This window comes from Perognathus longimembris, chromosome 6 (genome assembly GCF_023159225.1).
Source record: "Perognathus longimembris pacificus isolate PPM17 chromosome 6, ASM2315922v1, whole genome shotgun sequence".
In the NCBI taxonomy this organism is placed as follows: Eukaryota; Metazoa; Chordata; class Mammalia; order Rodentia; family Heteromyidae; genus Perognathus; species Perognathus longimembris.
Genome location: NC_063166.1, coordinates 40,977,876 through 41,002,627, shown reverse-complemented (window position 1 = coordinate 41,002,627; position 24,752 = coordinate 40,977,876). Strand labels below are relative to the sequence as shown.

Here is a 24,752-nt window from a genome sequence, read left to right as displayed (position 1 = left end):
GATAATAAATAGATAAATATTAATTTTCCTTAGTTCTTAAAAATGGTTGTACATGTTTCTCTTTCATGATAATATTACACATAATCAGAGAATTATCTTGCAGTGTGTATTACTTGGCTCTGTATTATTTTTAAAAGTTATGATTCCATTTAACTAAATCCTAAACATATATCAAGGATCAATGTGAGAGAAGCAAATATCACAAACATTGTCTTCCAATCTGAATTGCAACAAGCTCATTTGTTGTAGTCTTAACTCCTGGTACCTAAGGGCAGGATTAACTTGGAGATAGAATCTTTAAAGAGGTAATTAAGTTAGAATAAGCCCCTTACACATGTGTCCATTAGAGGAATGGATCAGGATATAAACTGTACAGAAGGCCACATGTAGACTCAAAGGGAAGATAGGACCTACGAACAGAAAGCATCACAAAAAATAACTATAATTATACCTTCATCTCTGACTTCCAGCTTATTGCCCCCAAAATTAATTTTTTTGTTATTTAGGCCACCTAATCTACACATTTTAAGGCAACTCTAGTAAAATAATCAACTGTACAAAATGAAAAAGCAAACAAACAAACAAAATGCCACAAAAAAATCAGAACTTAAAAAACGTGTTTGCTTCTTTTTTGGTAAGATTTTCTAAGGGTCTGTCGATTTTGTTCTTTCGAAAAACCAACTCTGTTTTGCTGATACTTTGTTTTGTTTTGTTATTTACTCTAATTCATTTAATTCTGATTTAATTTTAATTATTTGCTTCCATCTATTGACTTGGGGTTTGGCTTTTTGCTCTTTTTCAAGGAGCTTCAGGTACACCGTTGGATTGAGATCTCTAAAACTTGTTATTGTAGGCACTCAGACATAGAAATTTTCTTCTGAGTACTGCCTTTGCTGTGTCCCAAAGGAGCTGGTATTTTGTGTGCTTGTTTTGGTTAAATACCATAAACATTTAAATTTCTGTTTTAATTTCTTCAATGACCCATCGGAGCTTCAACAATATGTTGTTCATTCTCCATGAGTTGCAGGATTTTCGTGTTGAGCTCTAATTTTATTCCATTGTAGTCTGAGAGAATGCAGGGAATTATTTCAGTATTTCTGAATTTGTAGATATATACTTTGTGCCCTAAAATGTGACTTATTTTGGAGAATGTACCATGTGCTGCTGAGAAGAATGCATAATCTGGTGTTTCTGGGTAGAATATTTTGGTGATGGTTAAATCTAGTTGATCTATGCAATTGTTTAGTTCTGAGGTTTCTTTGTTGAGTTTAGAGTGTTGATATGTCCAGAGGTGACAATGGTGTCTTAAAGTCTCCAACAATCAATGTATTTGGGTCTATTTGTGTTTTTAGAGTCAGTAGTGTTTGATAGTGAACTTTCAATTTCATTGAAGAGTTTGGGGAGTGTGAGAGTTTGAGAGTGTGAGTTCTGCTTTGAAGGCCAATCAACTTCAACAAGTCATCAAAAAATTATACACTATGATCAAACCAGATTCATTCCAGGGATGCAAAGTCAATTAGCAAGTCAATATATTCAAGTCAATTAGCGTAATTCATATCAATAGGAGCAAGGGCAAGAATCACACGATTATTTCTATAAACATGGCAAAAGCATTTGACAAGATCCAAAACCCATTATGATGAAAGATTTGGAGAAATTAGGATTCCAAGGAACATTCCTGAATATAATAAAAGTGGTATATGACAAACCTACAGCTAGCATTATACTTAATTGTGAAACATTAAAGCCATTTTCTTTAAAATCACGAACAAGACAAGGATGTCCACTTTCTCCACTCCTCATCAACATAGTACTAGAATTCCTAGCCAGAACAACAAGGCAAGTGGCAAATATAAAGGACACCCAAATAGGGAAAGATGAAGTAAAACTCTCTTCTCTTTTCACAGTTGACACGATCCTGTATTTAAAGAATCCCATAGACTCTACTCCTATTCTACTCTACTCTACTTGAGCTGATGCAAAACTTTGGCAAAGTATCAGGATATAAAATAAATCCTCAAAAATAAATGGCTTTTCTGTATGCAAACAATGAGAACAGCAAGGCTGAAATCAGGAAAACAACTCCTTTTGCAACAGCCTCTAAAAATATAAAATATTTAGGAATAACCTTAACCAAAGAATGAAAACTTTAAAAATCTGAAAAAGAAAATTAAAACAGCACTAAGAAAATGGAAAAACCGCCCATCCTCCTGGATTGGAAAGATTAATATCATGAAAGTGGCAATACTTCCAAAGGCTATCTACAAATTCAATTCAATATCCATCAATAGCCCAACACCATTCTTTAATGAAATGGAGGCAGCAATCCAAAAATTCATATGGAATAATAAAATACCTAGAATAGCAAAAACAATCCTAAGCAGGAAAAATAGTGCTGGAGGAATATCAATACCAAACTTCAAACTCCATTACAAAGCTATAGCAATAAAAACAGCTTGGTATTGGCACAAGAACAGGCCTGAAGACCAGTGGAAGAGAACTGAAGAACCAGAAATGAACCCATAGACCTATGGCCATTTAATCTTCGAATAAGGGAGCCAAAGCAATAGGATGGAAGAAAGACAGCTTCTTCAACAAATGATGCTGGCAAAATTGGCTAAACACCTGTAGAAAACTAAGGATAGATCCTTATATATCACCCTGCACCAGAATCAATTCCAAATGAATTAAAGACCTTGAAGTAAAAGTAGATACCCTGAAAACATTGCAAGAAGGAATAAGAGAAACGTGTGGGCTCTTTGGCACAGGTTGAAACTTTCTTAACAAAGGTCCAGAAACACAGCAAATCAGAGAAAGTTTAGACAAATAGGATTGCATCAAACTGCAGAACTTTTTCATGCCAAAGGATATAGCTAGCAAGATAAATAGGAAGCTCACAGATTGGGAGAAGATCTTTGCTGGCCATACAACAGAGAAGGGCCTCATATCTAAAATATATATAGAACTCAAAAAATTAAGTTCCCCCAAAACATATCCTCAAAGAAACAACTGTCTTCTTAATAAATGAGCTGAAGACTTAAAGAGAGAATGGTCAAGAGGCACATGAAGAAGTGTTTGACATTTCTGGCCATAAAAGAAATGCAGATCAAAATATAAATGAGATTCCACCTCACCTCAGTAAGCATGGCCATTATCAGGAACACTAATAACAACAGATGCTGTTTGGGATGTGGCCAAAAGGGAACCTTACTACACTGATGGTGGGAGAATAAACTTGTTCAACCACTCTGGAAAGCAGTTTGGAGGCTCCTCAAAAGGCTAAACATAGAGCTCACCTATGGCCCAGTAGCACCACTTTTGAGCATTTACTCAAAGGCAAATTGCTTGTAAGCAAGACCACACTAAAGCTACCAGCACAACTATGTTTATTGCAGCACAATTTACCATGGCCAAAGTATAGAGCCAACCCAGATGCCCCTCAATGGATCAAGAAAATATGGTACATATACACAATATTTCTATCCGAAGGAATGACATTGGCCCACTAATAAGGAAATGGAAGGATTTGGTAATAATCAGTATTCATCTAGGATAGTCCTAGCTGAAATCACAGTAGCACAATAGCTATGTACATATGAACACATAAGATGATGCTAAGTGAAATGAACTCTCAAGTTATGGAAATAAGTGGATTTCCATTGTTGTTATTTTCAATGTACCATGTGAAATTATTCCTTTTTCTTTTCTGTTTCTTCCCCATGGTTTTACCCCTGATGTCACTGTAACTGATTTTGGTACCCTGCGTAGTGTATGTACATTTATCAGAACTAGGGAAGGGAAGGGGGAAATCAAAATTGAGAGAAATAGATTAAAAGGCAAACCAATGCAACAGCAACATTTACAAAGATAATATGCTGTAAACCAACTGTAGGACTCGAGGTGGAGTGGGGAGGGAATTGGGGAGGGAGGAGGATGGGAGAAAAATGAGAGAGAAGGTTACCAGTGTGATACAAAAATATACTCACCGCCTTATGTATGAAACTGTAACCTCTGCACATTACTTTGACAATAAATAAATTAATTTAATTAAAAACAGAAGAAAATGTGCTCTCCTGATGAATTTGAAACAGATATACTTGCCAACAGAGGTGCCAATAAAGGAGCAATTCATTAGAAAGGTTTTGGAGAATAGGATGGAAATGGGCTTATTGTCTGGGTAAACATGGCAGTCATTCCTAAGAACCCCATGAGGATTCTGGCAGTGGATGCATGGGGACCATTCAGAAATCTGGATGTCACTCTCTGCCTTGATTGAAAGTCAGCAGTTGTCAATATCCTGGAAGTAAATGTCTTATGTGCACCTTAAAGCCAGGAGATTTTTTATAATTTTGTTTATTTTTATCCTAACCATCACTCATATAATTTGCATAAATCTACTGGTCTACTATGTACAGAATATTATGGAGAATATAACTAACTTCAAGGCAGGGTCCTTGACCTTATGAAAGTCACTGACCACTTAATAGTGGTATTCTGTTCGTTGCATTTGTAAGTGGGTCTTGATTTGCTTGAGACCAGGGTTCCAAGTTATAGCAGGGAATTTCCTGAGCAGACACTTCTCACTGCAGTGCCCTGACTTCAGTGACTCCTAATATTCTTCTATCCATACAAATTACGTCAGCTGGGGACACACGGGTGTGAAGAGAGAAGGGAGACATCAATTTATTAATTTCTCATGTCATTGGGCAGTTCCTTTTTTCTGTGGTATCTTTAGATTTGTTTTTCATGTAGATAAAATCATTTTAACTTCATTCCTGGCCAAGACCCAAGATCCTCTTTTATAATCATTCTCTTAAATTTTCTTTCCCCAAAATAAAGAAATACATTTTTCCCCCCAAATAACAACATTCTGCCCCAAGTAACAAAAAAGACACAGCTAGAGCCTCTTACAGACCAACAACTCCTTGACCTCTCCTTGTATTTCTGGGATTTTTAGTACCACCTAACATTACTCTTTTCTCACTGAGAAATTATCATCTCTGTTCTTTCGAAGTCAATGCAGAGTGCAGAGCCTATGGGTGTTCAGATCATCACATAGGTTCTTGGGCAATTAATATTCCTAGCTGGAATTGGCAATGTTTTGGGTTTTTTTTTTTTCCTCTGCAAGCACAGAGGCCTGGGACTCAAGCATGGGTATTGTTATGATTACAGGCTCTTCCCCACAATCTATGGAGGTAGTTTAGCAAATACAATGTGAAGATGACAAGTTAGATAAGCTACCTTTTTTCATTTTATTTTACATATTCTATTGCTTTGGGCTCTAGTATTAGAAAGGAATGGGTTTACAAGAAGAAGGAGGGAAGAGAGGTAACACACAGGTGATTTGGAGAGAAGCAATTTTACCTGGCAAAACCAACGCCTCTGCTGACCCCATTAGCATCTCTAAGGATTCTTGTGGAAATGACATGTCCGAAGGGTTTCAGCATATTCTCAAGTTCCTGCTCATCCATAGAAATGGGGAGGTTTGAGATGTAGAGATTTGTTGGGTCTTGCTCTTGTTGCTAAGGGAAGGAAAGAGATAAATGCCCTCAGTAAATTCTGAATGCTGAGAAATATTAAACAAATGGAGATACATCTACTTAAATTGTGATCAAGATTCTAATCTCTAACACTCCTGAAAGTGCCTTAAACTAGACATTACTTTTGCTTTTTGTTTGTTTTGAGACAGTCTTTTATATAGACCAGGCTAGTCCAGAATTTGCTTCAGCCTCCTGAGTGTTGGGATAATGGTGTATGTACAACCACATCTGGGAATGAGGTTTTTATTTCAGTTGTGGGACTTGAACTCAGGGCCTGGAAGCTATCCTTGAGCTTTTGCACTCAAGGCACTATACCACTTTGAGCAATAGCACCACTTCCAGTTTTCTGGTGGTTAATTAGAGATAAGAGTCTCAGTGAGCTTCCTGCCTAGGCTGGCATCTTCAGATCTCAGCCTCCTGAGCAGTTAGAATTACAGGCATGAAGCACTGGCTCTTGGCTATGAGTTCTTTTTACTAAATCTCTTGTCCTGTTTAGATTGTTCCTCATAGAAATAATGGCATCACTGAAAGCCAAGCTTTCTGTCCAGCTTTCTTTACAAAGGATAAATAATGTTTTATTGCAACTAAACAAGGCTAAATATGGATATAGTGGCCCCAACTCTTATCCACCAGTGATCCATCATCCTAAGAGCACTAATGGATGGCACAAACCACAGAGAGTGGTATAATTTAAGGCCTTTTCTGTCTTAACTAAGCACATGTTGTGCTTAGTTGTGCTTTTGCAGACTGAGGAGCAGTCACCAAACCAGAATGCATTTGCTTTTCATTTTACATAATTTTACAGACAGAAGGCTCATTTGCACTACACATTTAATCAAATTTCACATATATATTTCTCACATTGTGAATCTTTGCCTCTACAGCTTCTCTGGGGTCTGTGAGTTGCCAGCATCTCTATTTTTGCACTTGGACGACAATATTAAGTAAAACCAGACTTACTGAAAATGAACACTGCCATATGGCAACACTGGACTTTAGAACTGGGCTGGCTATCAAGTGACTAAACAGGAGGGTAGGATATCGTACATGGATGCACTGGACCAAGAGGTAGCTCACAGCCAAGGAAGGACAGAGCAAGACAATGGGAGATTTCATCTATTGAAAGGGAAATTTAAAGCTTATTCATTGCTTGCTATGAATTAGGGTTATAAACTTATTTCTGGAATTTTTCTATGCAATATTTTCAGATTGTAGTAATGACTATGACAATGAAAGACAAAAAAAAGTAAAGCCATGGATGAAAAGATATATTACTATATTCTTTTCTATTATGTAGCCACTATTGTTATTATCAAATCACTAGTTTTATTACCATTCTAATGACCATAACTATAGATCCTGATGCTTCAGTGATGTGCTCAAAGCACTCACAATGCATTGTTACTCAATATTCCCAATAAATATGTCCATAATTAATACACAAAGTGTAAATTTTCAAGTTTACACAGTATATCCTATCAAATCCAGAGTGAACCCAGTTCAGGTGTCTCATTCCTGTAATCTACCTATTCAGGAAGCTGAGATCTGAGGACTGGTGTTTGAAACGACCCTGGGAAGAAAAGACCATGAGGTTGTTTCTTCCAATTAAGCAGCAACAAAACTCCCCAGAAGTTGGAGTAGGTCTCAAGGACCAGCCTTGAATGAGAAAGTCAAGCAAGTGCAAAGAACTGAGTTCATGCCCTAGTACCAGCACAAATATATATCTAGAGCAGACAAATGACTGTTGTCAAAGCCCAGGGCTTTCTTGCCCTCCAGTTTGCCTTCTATTACACTAAAGGGTCTCACATATGCTGTGATCTCTCAAGTATAGGACCAATATCATCAGGAGCTTATGAACAACGCAAATTCTCAGGGTTGGCTAGAAACACTGAGTGTGGGTCAAGCAATCTCTGCTCAAGACCAAGCCTTTATCAGCTGCTCTAACCTAGACCAAACATAAATTTTCCATGCAAATTAGATCTTTATGTCTATCATTTCTAATTCAGTGATGACAGTGTATTAAAAAGAATTGCTTAATATAATGAATGGGAAACCAAGTCACTATTGTTAGCATCATTTGTATAGGTGAATATTCTCTGATCACAGAAGAATTTATGTATGTTGAAACTTAGCTGTATTGCCAAAATAAAATGCAGCCATCATAAAACAACTAATTGTTAATTTCAAAATATATTGGACTATTAATGCAACCATTTCATTTTCACCAGAACAGAAACCTTTAAATTCAAGGATAAACAAGACATTAAATTGGAAGAGGAAGTCCTTGAAGATGTATATGACAATAAAAATCTTTTTCAGTTTTAAATATAATGAAAAATTATAATAAGCAAGATTCCAAGAGACAATTTTGAAACCAAACTGAACTCCATTATTTTTCATAGTTCTAAATATGCATAATAGGTCATAATATATTTATTAAGCCTTGAGATTAATATGACCTCTTACTGTGTTCATTTTTCAATGTAACTTACAATTCAAGCATTTAATCCCACAGAAAATGGCAAAAACTAAAGAATAATCTCTGTGGAAAAGACAACTACCTTTTTATTATTTTTTAGGAATAGAGTTTTGTGTAAGAAATGCACAACCAAAGTTCATTTTCTTATCTACCACACACACATACACACACACACACACACACACACACACACACACACACACACACACACTCCTACCTACATACACTACAATTATAACCAATGAATGGCATGGTCATTGAAGAAAGTACAAATTATATTTTCTGGAATGCCTATAAAGTTCCCTTTCTTGTCCCTTCCTTCCTTCCTTCTTTCCTTCCTTCCTTCCTTCCTTCCTTCCTTCCTTCCTTCCTTCCTTCCTTCCTTCCTTCCTTCTTTCCTCCCTCCCTCCCTCCCTCTCTCCCTCCCTCCCTTCCTTCCTTCTTTCCTTCCTTCCTTTTTCTCTGTCTCTCTCTTTCTCTCTTCCTTTTTCTTTATGCCTTTCTTCTTCCCCCAGCTGATGAAAAAGAAATAAAAATGATTATTTCCAAAACATAATAATGAACCTTAGGCACATAAAACTTTCAATTGCTTAATTTTAATTTTCACATCATTACTGCAAAGGTTGTTTGGCAAATATCATTATACTTATTGGATAATGAGGAAATAGGGGCATGAAAGATTCATCAACTGGCCCCAGGACAATCTGATAATTAGTAACAGAGTCAGATTGTGCAACTGAGTTCTTAGCTTCCAATGCAATCCAATGTTGCTCCCACTGTCCCACATTTGCATATCAGATCTTAGAAAATTTTGTCTGTCATGTACTGTTTATTTAAAAGTTTGCTGTGAGTCAACATACCTTGAGGGCTTAAATAAGCTCATTGAAAAATCACACTTTTATATTTCTATAATAAGTAAAAAGCCAGTATTACTCCATAAATAGGTTACTACAAAAACATGGAACAAATGAGTATTACTCAATTCTAGTGAGATATTGTTTACAGAGGTTTTGACACTCTGGGTTCCTTCATTTTTTTTTGCAAAGGGGTTTATAATTAAGAGAAGTGTTAGGTGTACATTAGCACTACACTGAGGTATTGTATTCTGCTTTGTTTCAAACTGGGCAGAAGCAGAATTAATTTTAAAAAAACACAAATAATTTTTATGACCTGATTTCTGAGTCCTGTCTGTCATGCCTAGATCTACTCATCTTCCTTGGGAAAATGCATCTAGAAATGTATACCTGGTAACTTGAGTTACTGCAGTAACTAACTTAGAAACTATCAATGAATGACAGTACCTTTGAATGTGCTGTAGTTTTGAAGCAGGAGAGATAGTTGAATAGACAGATAAATTATTTTTAATAAATATTAACAGTGCCAGGCACAGACATTGGAACCAGGAAGCAACTCCAAAGCACTTAACCTCCATCCATTTAAATGCTAAGTTAAAAGACTCGAGAGACCTAACCTGTGCACCCTATCAAAATGACCCTCTCCTTTAAGATGGTAGAATTTGGGATAGAGATGATAAGGTGTAACTTACCAGAGGGAAGGAAGTCCTAAAGCTTACCTCATGCCCCTATGTTTTGGGAAGACCTAGAGACATTTCTGTATTGTAAGACCCATCTTGGCTACCCAGAACCATTGCCTAAAGGTTGGGAGCTACTAGACTACCAGGTGTATTACTCCAGCTTGGAGGAATAAAGGCAGTAGGTAACAGCTGTCATTTTAGGTTTTTAAGTCTTATTTTCTATATATGGAGCAAGGAATGTTTCTCTCTTCCTACATCTGGATTAAAACTTTCACTTGTGAGGCGCTCCTTGTTTGGTAAGACACCTTGAAGTGCTTTTTCCATGTTGATCTCAAGTACCTTTGATTTTGTGTGGACACTGAGAAGTGGCAACCCCTCATCAATTCTCCAGTGAAAGTTTATTCAAATCTCTGAGTCCTTTGCACACACATCCCACTCCTGGTCCTAGATGCTACAGTTTTCCTTTTCATCTAGGCAGCACTGCACCAATTTATCCTAATACAAACCCATTTCCCAAATTCCCAATGTTGAATACACTGTAGCTACTCAAAATAATACACCATAAATATGCAGAGCCTAACACACCAAGGAAAGCCCAGCAGACTATTTCTTGAATCCAAATTCAAACAAGGCCAACTCCTTAATTTGCATTCACAAAGACAATAGAGTATTGGATGGAATGGTTCCTTCATTTGTATGCACAGGAAGAATGTGGCTTTGGGCAGTGTTATTCATTAAGTTATTCTGTTCATTGAAATGCATTAGTCTGGAATATGTTGGATGACAAGAGAATGGCTCAGCACAGAAATAACTTTTGAGTACTATATACATTTTTCAATTTCCAATTTTATTTATAAATCAAACCTCCTAAATTGATGGTCATTTTCAAAAAGTTGATTGGTGCTAAAAGTATTTTTTTTTGGGGGGGGGGGAATTTCTCATGCAAGAAAGAAAGATAATCAATTTTTTTTTCTCTAAATTTTGAAGATCAAGTGGCTTCAAATGAACATAGGGGACATCTCATCTAATTATATTGTTTAATAAATGTAGAAAATGTTAGAGATATGGTGATTTAGCAAGGCATACTCAACTAGTTAGCACACACTAGTAATAGATACAGTGTCTTTAATACTGGGTCTAATAGTGTAACAAATTTATGACACTATCTTTACTTTTAAATTTAAATAACTAGCAAATGTAACTTCGAGTTCAATGTAGTCTTAGCACAAAGATTAAAACTCCAAATCCTTAATTGAATCTTTTTGGCCATTCAAGCATTAGTTTAAGTTACAGATAAACCTAGGAGTTTTAAATTCTCAATTAGCATTCTACTTATCCACTTTAGATACTAGTTTATATAAGTCTATTACTACAGTTCACATATCTAGTGAAGGATTGACCCCCCACCCCATTGCCTCAGGCCCATACAGACACCAGGGGGAACCTCAATATGCGAACTGAACCTGCTTTGATATGCAGGCACCAGGCAGAACCTCAATATGAGAACCTGCTTTGATATACAGGCAGGACATCTCACCCAGGTCCAGTTGTAAACAACCCTTTGTGGACCAACAAGAAAAGCCCCAACTTCCTAGACCTAATTGCACTTTCAATAACCTGCCTCCTTGCTCAGAACCTATATAAACCTCGTTCCAAATTCTACCCCTAGCACAACCTTCAATTCCGTGGGAAGATCTGTGCCTCTTGGTGTTCCTCAATAAACAGTCCTCACTTGGTGATGGAGTCTGGACTATTCCTTTTCTTTTCTCCTCTATGCTCCCAACATCAGAACATTTTGTCATGCTTGTCACTATTCTCCACTTTTTCGTTCCCTTGCTATCATTTTTGTCTGTATAGGGACTTCATGCGGAAGTAAGGAGGTCAGGTTTGACCAATGCCATCTTGGCCACATGGTGAATGGTAGGGCCTGACATCTTGTCTTTATACTGGGGGAAGGTGAAGTCCACCCACACCAGGTGATGGATGTGCCGGAATTCCTGGAGACAGGAGCAGGCACTTGGTCAATTGGTTACCAAACCTGTTAATCCAATGCCTGGGAGTGAGAGCTTCCTGTGACCCTGACCACTGACCTGACCCTACTTAAGGGACCAGCTCAGGAGGCCTTATGCCATGCCATGTGAATCTGCATCCTGTGTCCTGTCTCCTGGCTGTTCTCTAGTCACTATGGCTTCCCACCTTAGTTCTACAGTGGAGCTGAATTGGTTTGTTGGTATTGTTTTTGCTCTTTCCCCTCTGGTCCTGTTTTCTAACAGTATTAAATGTATAAGCAGGCTGTAGGTCTTTGTGACAATTAAGCCTGCAGACTTCTAATGTTTCAATAAAGAAGACTACAAGATTGGATCCTTCAAAATAAGGCTTCTCTTACAACAGTGATATATCATTTTGTTTTGTCAGAACTCACAAAAAAGTTACACAAGTATTCTCCGTATTATTTATAGGTACAAAGACTGATTTTTTTTTTACCCACAAATATAAAAATAACTTTTCCTGTGATTGAAACTTTGTTTTTAGGCCCCAAACCTATAGCCCAGGAGTCCCAAGTTCAGTTTAGCCACTTACCTCCATATGCCAAATAAAGAGATATGGTGAAGGTAGAGAAAGCTTTATTGTATGGCATTCATGGGAAAACAGCACTTTAGTACATCTTTAGCCATCATTAGAGGTAGATATTTACTTTGGGTTAAATAGGGAGAATTGAGGGCAAGGGGTGAGATAAGTCTATGAGATAATTAAATCAGTTTCACGGGCTGGGGATATGGCCTAGTGGCAAGAGTGCTTGCCTCTTATACATGAGGCCCTGGGTTCAATTCCCCAGCACCATATATACAGAAAATGGCCAGAAGTGGCACTGTGGCTCAAGTGGTAGAGTGCTAGCTTTGAGCAAAAAGAAGCCAGGGACAGTGCTCAGGCCCTGAGTCCAAGGCCCAGGACTGGCCAAAAAAAAAAATAAGAAAAAGAAAAAAAAATCAGTTTCACATCACTAGTTGACCATTAGTGTGGTCTTTGGCCTTGGAGTTCCAGAGAAATTATTATTACTTTATTACTGAAAAAAAAGGAACACAGTATTCTACTGAGTTTGGGGCTGTTTTCTTTATGATGATTAGAAGACAGCATTGCCTATGTGAAGGGGAGTTTGTGGATTTTTTTTCAACATAAGTTAAATTTAATTTTAACTAGATAACCACATTGACAGAGACAGACTGAAGGTTATATTATGTACACCTATTGGAGATTTACAATGCCCAGTTTTACTGAATCGCTGTGCTGTTGTAACCATTTTAGTACTACTATCACATGTTGAAAGAAAAGTTTTACCACCTGAACTTTACAAATGAGAAGCAGAGTTGGCTCACAGCAATCTATGTAACTAGGTATCAGTTAGTTTGAAACTTGCTTAATTTTAACTTTATAGAAAGATGTCTTAACTGTGTCACATTGGTTACAATGAGATTTTCTGTCTCTATCAGAGACATGGCAGAAGCTTGTTCCTTGGGCTATACTTACTTCCGGAAACTATATGTGTATAATATTTAATCTTATGCATCAATTTCACTTGGCTCCAGATACTTAGTCATGCACTATTCTAGGTGATTTTGTAAGGGTGTTTTGAGAAAGTTTAATATTTAAATAGGCAAAGTGTGGAAGATTGCCTTCCCTGAGGTGAATGGGAGATCTTCTATCAGTTGAAGATCAGAGTAAAACAAACAAGTTGACCTTTCTGGGTCAATCCTACTGTCTGACTACAAAGAACATCAAAGAAACTCAAGCTCTCTAACTGAAACAAATTCTCAAAAACAGTTCCATTCTGCACAGTAAACTGAGAGATAGAGACATGTGGATTCTCTTTGTTTGGTTTCTCTGAAAAACTCTTATCAATGTCATGAGTTAACTTTGTTAAATCCTTAGCGTAAGAAAATAATGGCCTTTACTGACCTTTACACTAGGTTTCCTAAATTCTTTGGGAAAAAAAAATCACCATTTTTTCCCAGGTAATGTGAGATGTACAACCTTCCCCTAAGATTCTTGGAAACCAAAATGAAGAGAGAAGAAAAGAACTGTAGGAAATAGTCTCACCTAAATAGTTCCCAATGCACATGGCCCCTGTCACAACTGCAAAATGACCTGTGACTCTCTTCTTCATCCATCAGGAGACAGAGGGCAATTTCATTCCTCCCATCCCACAGAGTGATGGAGTTCAAGAAAGCTGATTGTCAGTTTTCTTGCTAGTGGCTCACACCTGTAATCCAAGCTACTGAGGCGGGTGAGATCTGGAAGGTTAAGTTTAAAGGCCAGTTCAGGTATGAAAAAGTCTGAGTCTTCATCTCCAATTACTCAGCAAAATTCCAAACTGAAGGAACAGCTCAAGTGATAGAGTGTCAGCTGAGCAAGAAAGCATATCAAAGGCAATTCCACAGTTTCAGAGTTCAAGTCTCAGTACCAGCAAAGCAAGAAAACAAGCAAGAAAGCAAACAAAAATCTCCAAAAAGAGGAATCATAAAACCCCACAAACAACCCAAGAACAATTTCTTTAAAATAATAAGAGCCCATATGAACAATTTCCCTAAAATAAAAGCCAGTAAGAATGATTCCCTAAGAAATTTTAAATTATCAAGTTTAATAGAAACACAGCATAGGTAGCTGGAGTTCATGTCGTCAGTTATAATAAGGAGTTGATTCAGATAACTAACAACAGAGGCCCATTGTGAAACATAATGGTGCTGCTGACAGCCCATGCAGAGGCTGGCTTTCCTTTCTTTTTTTTTTTTTTTTTTTTTTTTTTTTTTTTTTTTAGCCAGTCCTGGGCCTTGGACTCAGGGCCTGAGCACCTTGGCTTCTTCCCGCTCAAGGCCAGCACTCTACCACCTGAGCCACAGCGCCCCTTCTGGCCGTTTTCCATATATGTGGGGTGCTGGGGAATCAAACCGAGAGCTTCACGTGTAGGAGGCAAGCACTCTTGCCACTAGGCCATATTCCCAGCCCCTGGCTGTCCTTTCTTGATTGTGGAGCATCCGCAAAAGAGATGAACAGCTGTTGTTTAACAGTCTTTCTAGTCTGCACAGCTGGCCTAGAATTACCTAGGATGCTAGACAGACAGATAGACTAGGCTTCTGACTCTATCACTTTCTGTCCGTATGCACTGTATGACTTCTTGTCCAGTACCACCAGTAGTCCCAATGTGCTGGTTTCTTTTGTGAGAAAATGCCAAGTTAATACTGAACAATATTGAGATCCTTCCATGGTTTTATTGTAATATATTGGTGTAATATAAGACATATGGTCTTTTCCTCTGGGTCCTAGGTTCAGCAAAAGTCTTTTTAATTCTAAGGACTCATCAAATACAAGAAACAAATAGCAAATGGGATTGCATCAAGCTAAAAAGCTTCTGTACAGTGAAAGTTACGGTCACTAAGCTAGAAAGACAACCTAAACAATGTGAGAGGAACTTTGTCTGAGAAGGGTCTAATAACAAAAATAGACAAAGAGCTACAAAAACTTAATTAACCTCCAAGGAATCAGTAGCCCAATTGGTAAATAAGCAAAAAGCTAACAGACACTTCTCCTACAAAGAGGAACAAATGGTGAATAAATATGCAAAGAAATGCTTAATATCCATAGCCATAAAGGAAATATAAATCAAAACAACATTGGAGTTTCATCTCACTCCAGTTAGAATGGCTAGCATCAACTATATGAACAATAAATATTGGCAAGGATATGGATGAGGAGAAAGGAATTCTGGTATATGACTGGTTGGAATGTAAATTAATGCAATCCCTATGGAATTCAGTATGGAGATGTCTCCCAAAATTAAACGCAATACCATTGTTGGGCATTTATGCACAAAATGGAAAGTCAGGATACATGAAAGACACCTGCATAGCCATATTCATCAAAGCATGATTCACCACAGCCAAGTTCTGGAAATAGCCAATGAATGGATCAAGAAAAATGTGACACATACATACGTACATCAATCCATCCATCCATCCATACATATTCATTCATGAAGAACAATATTATCTCATTTGTAGGGATATGGATAGAACTGAAAATAAATTATGTTGAGTAAATTAGGCTCAGAGAGACAAAGGACACAAGTTTTCTCTCCTATGTTTAAGTTAGACCTAAACATAATCATATAAGAACATATATCTTGGCCATATGCATATATATATACACTATCAAACTCACTAAAATGTGTAATATTCAGGAATGAGTTTCCATAGTGAAACTCTTTTGAACAATTAACAGACAGCTTAACAAATTGAATATCAAGAAACTGAAACATGCCTTGTTTGAGGGGGGTAGAGTTATTTTTTAAGATGAGGGGGCAAATGGAGATAGAATTAAGGGAGAACACAGACAAATACTTAATGGACATATATGAAGATAGAACTAGGAAATTGAGGGGTTGGGTGGGGTCAATATAGATAGGAGGGGGAGAGTGAAATTAATCATGATGGACTGTACATATAAATTGATATGTTGGACTGTTTCTATAAACTACTTAAAATAATAAAACAAATTAACAAATAGTTTAACAAAAGAAAATTTTTCTCTCCTAATATGGTCAAAAACTGAGAAGAGGAAGCAAATACATAAAGAACTACTCAATTATGTGCAAGGCACATATTTTCTCACTCTTATTCACTGCTCCGGAAGTCTGCTTTATTCAGCTACTATGAACCCTGGGATAGAAGTTGACATCGGAACCACATATGGAAAGCTAAGACTCAGTACACATGCAAATGCATCACTTAAATATGAAAGGGTCAGAATGGAAAATGATAATCAAGGAAAACCTTTCTTACTGTAGTCTATGAAAATATATATATATGGTCAATGGATTAAAAAAAAAGACTACAGCTTTGTAAACAATGTGCTTCTACATTGTTTTACTTAAATACTTTTATTCCTGAATCATAGAATGTCAGTTTCACAGGAAACTGGCTCAGTGAAGGGATGTATATTTCATATTATAAAGGGGACCTTATCTTCAATTAACTAGCAAAATTCCATAAGTGGAGATATGGCTCTAGTGGTAGAATGACAGCCTTTAGCCACATAGCCAGGTGACACCACAAGGTCCCAGAACCAGCACAAAGTAAACAAATGAAACCCCACCCACCCCTTTTGTTCACTATCCTCCAGGAAACATTGGACAGATATGATAGGTATTCGGAATGTGATATTACGAAGTATGCCAAAGACTAGGTATAAGTAAACCAACTTGTTTTCAGAGGCATCCTGGCAGCTAGCCAGGTGATGAGGGCTTTCCATCCAGCTTCAGAGGCCCACAGGTAAGACAAGCCATCCATTGAATTGCAGATAAACCAAGATGTTTTGAACCAGAGAGGATATGTAAATATATTGTTTGGACCCAGGGAAGTCCCACCTACCAGGTGATGGATGTGTCTGAATCCCAAGAGGCAGGTGTAGCGACTTGTATGATAGGTTACTGGACTTGTCATTCCTGTGCCTGGAACTTGGAAGATTCATGAGCTACCTGGGACCCTACCCCTGAACGGACCTGATTTTAAGGTCAGACCAGTGCAGATGCCATTAGGCAAGGCCTCCGTGCTATGTCCTGTCTCCTGGCTCTGCTTTGGTCATCATCGTGTCTCACTTCAGGTCTCCGTTAGGGTTGATCTGGGTTGTTAGTATTGTTTTTCTGCTCTTTCTTTTCTCTCCTCTCATGGCTCAGTATTCTAACAGTATTAAGTGTATTTGAGGGCTGCAAGGTCTTTGCAACAGTAGTCCTCTTGCAGATTCTGGCCTTTTAATAAAGACTCCCAATTCGGCCTCTCAATATGTGGCTTCTCTGTATCTTGCTGACTAGATTCACCTTACAATTACAACCCTAACATTAACTAGTCCTATGATATTAGCTTTTATTAGCACTTCTGAGGATTTTTCCTGAGCTACAAAAATGGAGATACTAACAAACCTCAGAGAGTTATGGTGTGAATTCAGTGATATACTATATTAAAATTCGGTTGGAGTGTCAGGGGCATAGGAAAAGCTGAGTAGCTTATTTTATTTTAATAAATATTACTACATAAAGAAATGTCAGAAATTGTAATAGGACAGCTACCAAGTAAATGAAAGTTGCGTTCATTAAAGAACAATTTCAGTTCATAACATTTGTAACATTGCATTCCTTAGAAGTTCAAACTTTCTAGATACATCAAATTATGTGGAGGAAGGCTAACTAAATTGCTGACAAGATCTTTAAAATATGGCCACTGTATCAGTAAGAGACACTACAACTATGTTCTAGGGTAGGAAGCATAACACTATTCCTACTGTTTATGAGCTTAAAAGATTGATAATTTATTACTGGGGTCATTAATCGAAACTGGGTATATTTTTTAAAGGAGTAATTCCAGTGTTCAAGCTAATTAGTCCATCAAAGCTATTTTAGCAAAGAAGCTGCAGTGCTATTCAGACTTCCCTGTGAGTACTCAGAGTATAAAATAAATGTTATTATTCAGGAGATAGTAAATTGCTAAGCTTCTTAAATTCATACAATTGGTACAGTACATTAAAATACTGAAACTCATTGAGACATTTTCCCCCAGCTTTAGAATCAATGGCATGCTCAGCCTTGTGAAAAACAACAAAATGCTCCCAGATTCCAAGGAGAGAGTGGCTTCAGTGAATTACTGAGCCAGAACTTGATCCCCATTCCTCAAGATCACTGCAAAGTCTGCTCAGCACTGTCCCTTAACTTTTTTGCCCAAGGCTGGCACTATCATTGGAGCCACAGAACCACATCTCTTTTTTGTTGCTGTTGTTATTTCCATGCTAATCAGTGATAGAAATTTTAAGAACTTTTCCACTGGGGCTAGCTTGGAGCCACAATCCTCACATCTCAGCCTCATGTGTTGCTAGGATTACAGGTATAAACCACCAGTACTCAGCCATTGTTTATTTTTGACATCATTAAGACACCCAGTGTTCATTGGGTATTTTACCAGTCCATCGCCTTAACCACTCAGCCACCTTGTCACCTTGGGTATTTTTATTAAAGGGCCCTTAACTATATACAATGACATAATAAGATATAAATTACTCTGTTTATATCTTGGAAGCAATTATTAAGCCTAGTACTCTTGAAAGTTACATAAAAGCAAACTAGCAAAATTAACACAATTCGATTAAAACATTAATTTAGTATCATGGATGATATAACCACTTTAAATATGAGCTTATCACTGACTATTGTGACACTAAAATTTTTGAGATTCATAGATCATATTCTTTGTGCAATATGACATTCTGATTTTCCACCAGTTTTTTTTAAGAAACCTCCTTCTGAGCTGGGCTTGACACGGTGACAGTTTTTGTTTCACTTAAAGACTCATTTACTTACTAAGTTGGCCTCTTTTCTTTCTTTCTTGACCCAGATTCAATAGGTGAACATCCTTTGCCTCATGTGATTTGAGGTGGATGTAGGGAGACAACAGTATCAACTGGTCAGCTACATGATATGAAATATGCTTTCATAATGTTTAAAATATTAGAGAGATGCTGGACACCAGGAGACTGAGATCTTAGGATTGGGATTTGAAGTCAACCTGGGCAGAAGAGTTTGTGAGACTCTTACTCAATTAACTGCCAAAAAAGCCAGGGCTGAAGGTATGACTCAAATGGTAGAGTGCTATTCTGGAGCAAAAAAGCTCAGGGACAATGTCTTGTCTTTGGCAAGGTCCAGGACTTGCCAAAAAAAAAAAAAAAAGTTACTATAGAATGAATGCTCTTGACTGATGAACTCTTAACTAGCTCACATAAATTCTTTTTTTTAATATATTTTTTTATTATAAAACTGATGTACAGAGAGTTTACAGTTTCACACGTTAGGCATTGGATACATTTCTTGTACTGTTTGTTACCTTGTCCCTCATACCCCCCTCCCCCCTCCCCCTATCCCCCCCTGAGGTGTTCAGTTCACTTACACCAAATAGTTTTGCAAGTATTGTGTTTGTTGTTGTTTCTCGTATTTTACCCTTTGTCTCTCAATTTTGGTATTCCCTTTGAATTTCCTAATTCTAATACCAGTACACACTGTTTCCCATACACTCAGATTAGATTACAGAGATAGTGTAGATACAATCAGAAGAAGGTGATACACGAACATCATCAATAGTAGAAACTACAGATACACATGGTATGTTGAAAGTAGTTACAACTCTGATATAACAATCATTTTCATAAAATGGAGTTCATTTCACTTAGCATCATCTTATGGGATCATAAGGGTATAGTTATTGGGCTCTTGTGATCTTCTGTTGTGACTTGCCTAAACCTGTGCTAATTATTCCCTATAAGGGAGACCATAGAGTCCATGTTTCTTTGGGTCTGGCTCACTTCACTTAGTATAATTTTTTCCAAGTCCTTCCATTTCCTTACAAATGGGACAATGTCATTCTTTCTGATAGAGGCATAAAATTCCATTGTGTATATGTACCACATTTTCCTGATCCATTCGTCTACGGAGGGGCATCTGGGTTGGTTCCAGATTCTCACTATGACAAATTGCACTGAAATGAACATTGTTGTGCTGGTGGCTTTAGTTTGATTTTGTTTGTAGTTTTTTGGATAAATACCCAAAAGTGGGGTTGCTGGGTCATAGGGGAGTTCTACATTTAGCCTTCTGAGGAATCTCCATACTGCTTGCCAGAGTGGCTGAACCAGTTTACATTCCCACCAGCAATGAAGTAGGGTTCCCTTTTGGCCACATCCCCTCCAACAACTGTTATTGTTAGTTTTCTTGATATATGACATTCTTACTGGGGTGAGATGGAATCTCAATGTTGTTTTGATTTGCATTTCCTTTATGGCCAGTGATGTAGAGCACTTTTTCATATGTCTCTTGGCCATTCTCATTTCTTCATCAGAGAAGTCTCTTTCACATAAATTCTTAAAAAAATATTTCCACAGGTAATGTTGAGAAGATTGCGTTCAATTTCCATGAATGATCAGTCTGCCTTCAAATACTGAAGCACTTAACTATTGTCTAAATATCTATTTACAACTGAATAGATGATTAGGCATCTATAACACCTCCATGGGAAACAATTTCACAGTATACCAACGAAACAAACTTGATACTAAGGGGCTGAGAATGATAATCACCCAACATTAGGAAAGAAGATACTGAACTGCATCTTTTGTGAGCTTCCTGTCTTTCAGGAAAAGCAGTTTGACAGCAAGAGCTAAAATGGACAATTTATCTTTCTTTACAAGAAGTACGTATGATTGATACTGTCATTCTTTCAATTTTAGCTATCTAATCTAATAGCTTGTTTTTACAGATTATTTAACTGTTATTTCTGTACTATTTTAGATTTACGAGAACATAAAAAATAGCATAATATATAGATATACACACATACACACATACACACATATATATGTACACATACACACACACTAATTCTTGGCTAGTAAGTTTAATTCCTTGAGTTTGTATCCTCAACATTTAAAGAAATGGCACTACTACTGTATGTAACTTTAAAAAAGTAATACCTGGGCTGGGGATATGGCCTAGTGGTAAGAGTGCTTGCCTTGTATACATGAAGCCCTGGTTTCAATTCCCCAGCACCACATATACAGAAAATGGCCAGAAGTGGCACTGTGGCTCAAGTGGCAGAGTGCTAGCCTTGAGCAAAAAGAAGCCAGGGACAGTGCTCAGGTCCTGAGTCCAAACCCCAGGACTGGCCAAAAAAAAAAAAAAAAAAAAAAAAAAAAAGTAATACTTTTATTATTTGGCACAGTAATTAAAAAGTTATACTCGAAGTAGTTGTACAAAAGAATTGCCATTCAACAAAGCAGTTTATGAATACAGTGCATCTTGATCAATGTCACCCCTTTCAACATTCTCCTTCATTCTTCCCAACCTCACCCCTTAGTTTTGTATTTGAATTTTATTAGTGCATTTTCCCCTCTTCTCTCTTCATTCATTTACCTCCCTCAATCTAACCCCCTTTTTGAGTATCCATTTCCTGGTCTTTCTTCTAAATACTCTTCCTAGTATTTGTTTTGTTGGACTGTGATTTAGCCTTTCCAAGGAATTATACCATTCAAGTTCTCCCCTGAATATACTGAATTTTTATTAATCAACTTATGTACACTTGGATAGCACCATGAAGTGTTTACATATATATAAATTATTTATATTTATATATATATAAATTATTTAGAGTAACTCTTAGGATGAAATGTATGCTTTTCTATCTTTTCCCCTTGATAGTTTTACTCATCCATAGAGTTTCTGTTTTCTTCAAACACATGAGAAATGGCATAAAATTTAGAACTTGTAGAAATTGATCATTGCAGCAGTTCAAAAGCTTACATGGAGGGAAACATGAATCAAATAACCATTTATAGGTAAGAGTCTTCAGCTTACTAGATAACTTTGGAAAACTGTATTTGTTTTAGCACAGAGCAGAGCAAACATTATGGAGGACAGAGAGGAGGGCAGAAACCAGTTTCTTTTCAATTTTGATTTCTATTTCTGTATCCTTATGAACCTTTAGAAAGCTCAGATTAAGATACACAATGGCTAAATATGAAGGAACTTACATAAGAGATGGAGGAATTACAGTTTAACGTAAAAGAAAATACTACAACATTCCATGAATGGAAACATTTTTTAGGAAAGTGGAAAGCCATGTCCTTTAACCTGGAAGAGTTTCCTGTACTTGAATGAAGGACAAGGTCCAGGTGGTTGATGCAGAAGGAGAAAAGAGTTACAGCATGAAGCTATATAAGAAAGGTGGGCAGGGACTGACTATACAGAGAGCAAGAGCTCATTCTGGGCTTGCATTCCAGTAATGGGATTGTATTCTTTGATACACTGTGAAACTAATGAAGAATTTAAGTTGGCGGGTGGTGGTGTATGAACATAATCTGACTTATTTTAGGAGTAAATTTGAGTGTAAGAGACTGAAGGCTTCCAGGTGCTGTTGATCCATGGATGTAATCCCAGCTCCTCAGAAGCCTGAGATCTAAGGATTGTGAAACTAACCTGGGTAGAAAGTCCTTGAAACTTACCTCCTATTAGGGCAAAAGAAGAGATGTGGTTCAAGTGATAAAGTGCCAGACTGGAGTGAAAAAACCTAGAGTGCCATGTCCTGAATGAAAGCCCAGGTGCTGGCACAAGAAGAGGGGGAAGGAGAGGGAAAGGGGGGGAGGGAGGAAGAGAGAAAGAGAGAGAGAGAGAGAGAGAGAGAGAGAGAGAGAGAGAGAGAGAGAGAGAGAATAGGCATGGAATCTGTTATGTAGATAAAGAGAATCATTAGAGATATGGCAAGACAGATGATAAAAATGCTATTCAGATAGCCTTCCTTTTTTCTGATGGATAGGATGTGAGGGATGTAGGAATAGAAGGTTCAAGGATGATATACTAGGATTCTGACATTGATATATTTGCCCACACAGTTACTATTCATTATGTATCATCAGGCACTACAGAGCCAAATTCGATGGAACAAATTTAGAACTTTCTTTTGGACACTTTAATATATCAATTAGACATATAGGTTTGTGATCTGTCATATCCACTTTCAACTAGAAAGTGTAGTGTTGACTGTATGCAAACATCAAGGTTTCTGCAATCAGGAATCTGCAATCAGATTGTCAAATCTTGCACTGTCCAGCACATTTATAGCACTGAACACACAAAAAGTAAAGGAATGCACATATTGGATTGTAAAACATGATGGAAACCAAGATACTTGTATTATGACCATATGCACAGTGCTTTTCAGAAAAGGGTAAAGGGTTTTCCAAGGCTTCAAAATTTCTAGCTGGTAATTCTAGCTCCAAAGGTCTCTTCAGTTATACACATATGCAAACCCAAGTTCCAAAGGAACTAAGAGCTTGTGAGGCACTCTCCAACCAAATGTCCTAAAGGCTGGACAAAAAAAATAGTCCACCTTTCTCACCTGGGATCTATGTACAAGGTACCTTGGGAGTTCCACAGCAAAAGTGAGGTCCCTCTTTCATCCTCCACACTCCACCCCGTTCCCCAGTTTCTTTCCTCCAAAGATAAAAATTGAGATGTTCAACCAGGTCATATCTATGATTTGGTATGTTTTAACTGTGCATGCCTTTCTCATTCCCTGCTCCCAATCTACCTCACTAATCCGAAGTCAATGTCTGTACCATCAAAGATGGCTTAAGATGAACTGTCTTCCCATAGCTGTCATTTAGCAAATCTCCTTTCTCTGACCTTCACCATGTCTCTTTATTTGGCATGTGAGAAGAGTCGTCATCCATGAGATTTTGGGCCTGGGATTCTAAAAGCCAGTTTCAAAGTCACACAGCTACTAGAGTCATGGTTCAAATCCAGGCCAGTAACTACAGAATACATGTTTTAAAAAGATGAGAAACTACATGAATAATATAATCTGTGCCACTTGTAAATATTTGTCTTAAAATCAACCACTATGGCTAATATAGAAGATATTATATCTGTGTAATGTATTCAGCAATGTATATAAATTCTATATGATTATACCCTCTTGGTTTACTATACCAGTCATAAAGCAAAAGTATGAAAATCAAATACTCTACCCAAGTTTAATTCATTGTATTTCCATATAATATGGAGAATGGATGGTAATTGAAAGTGAATATTTTTGTGCCAGTACTGAGGTGTGAACTCAGGGCCTGGGAATAAAGCAATTTTAAGTAAAGCTTGGTGGTCACAGATGGCCCCAGGGCACTTGGATAGGATGCACACTCTACTGCAGGGGAGGTTCTATGTGTGAGAATGTATAAAGGTTTGAAACACTTTCCTTAATGACGGAGGACTGAGGCGTTTCCTAGGTAAGAAACTTGGAGAGTACATGTGTAAATAGATTCTTATCTTCTGCTGGTGGGAAAGTGACTTGTCTCTTAGAAGAGGAGCCAGCACAGAATGTGGCCAGAAAGTACAGGATATTCTCGCAGAACTGGGAAGCAACTGATTTCTCCTAGGAACTAGGATGCCTGTATATGTCCTTATCTACTTTTCTCCTTGATTTTAAGACTGGTATTCTAGTCTAGAAAAAAAAAAAAGCACAATTTGCCTTATCTTTATCTTCCAACATGAAACAGGTTATCATAAACATTTCTTAAGTAGTTTAATTATCCCTGTATGGGGACAAAAGTACCCAGACCAGAAGAG

General features: G+C 37.4%; 1 protein-coding gene across 7 annotated transcripts in view; it reads right to left on the bottom strand.

Annotated features, from left to right (window-relative positions):
• The window catches only part of Rbms3 (RNA binding motif single stranded interacting protein 3), a 760,386-nt gene that overhangs the window by 261,295 nt on the left and 474,339 nt on the right, over window positions 1–24,752 (bottom strand). For all 7 annotated transcript variants that reach the window (XM_048348593.1, XM_048348596.1, XM_048348594.1 and 4 more), the window contains one exon: window positions 5,365–5,522. In XM_048348593.1, coding sequence (XP_048204550.1) covers window positions 5,365–5,522 — 158 coding nt within the window. The remainder of the gene's footprint in view (window positions 1–5,364; window positions 5,523–24,752) is intronic.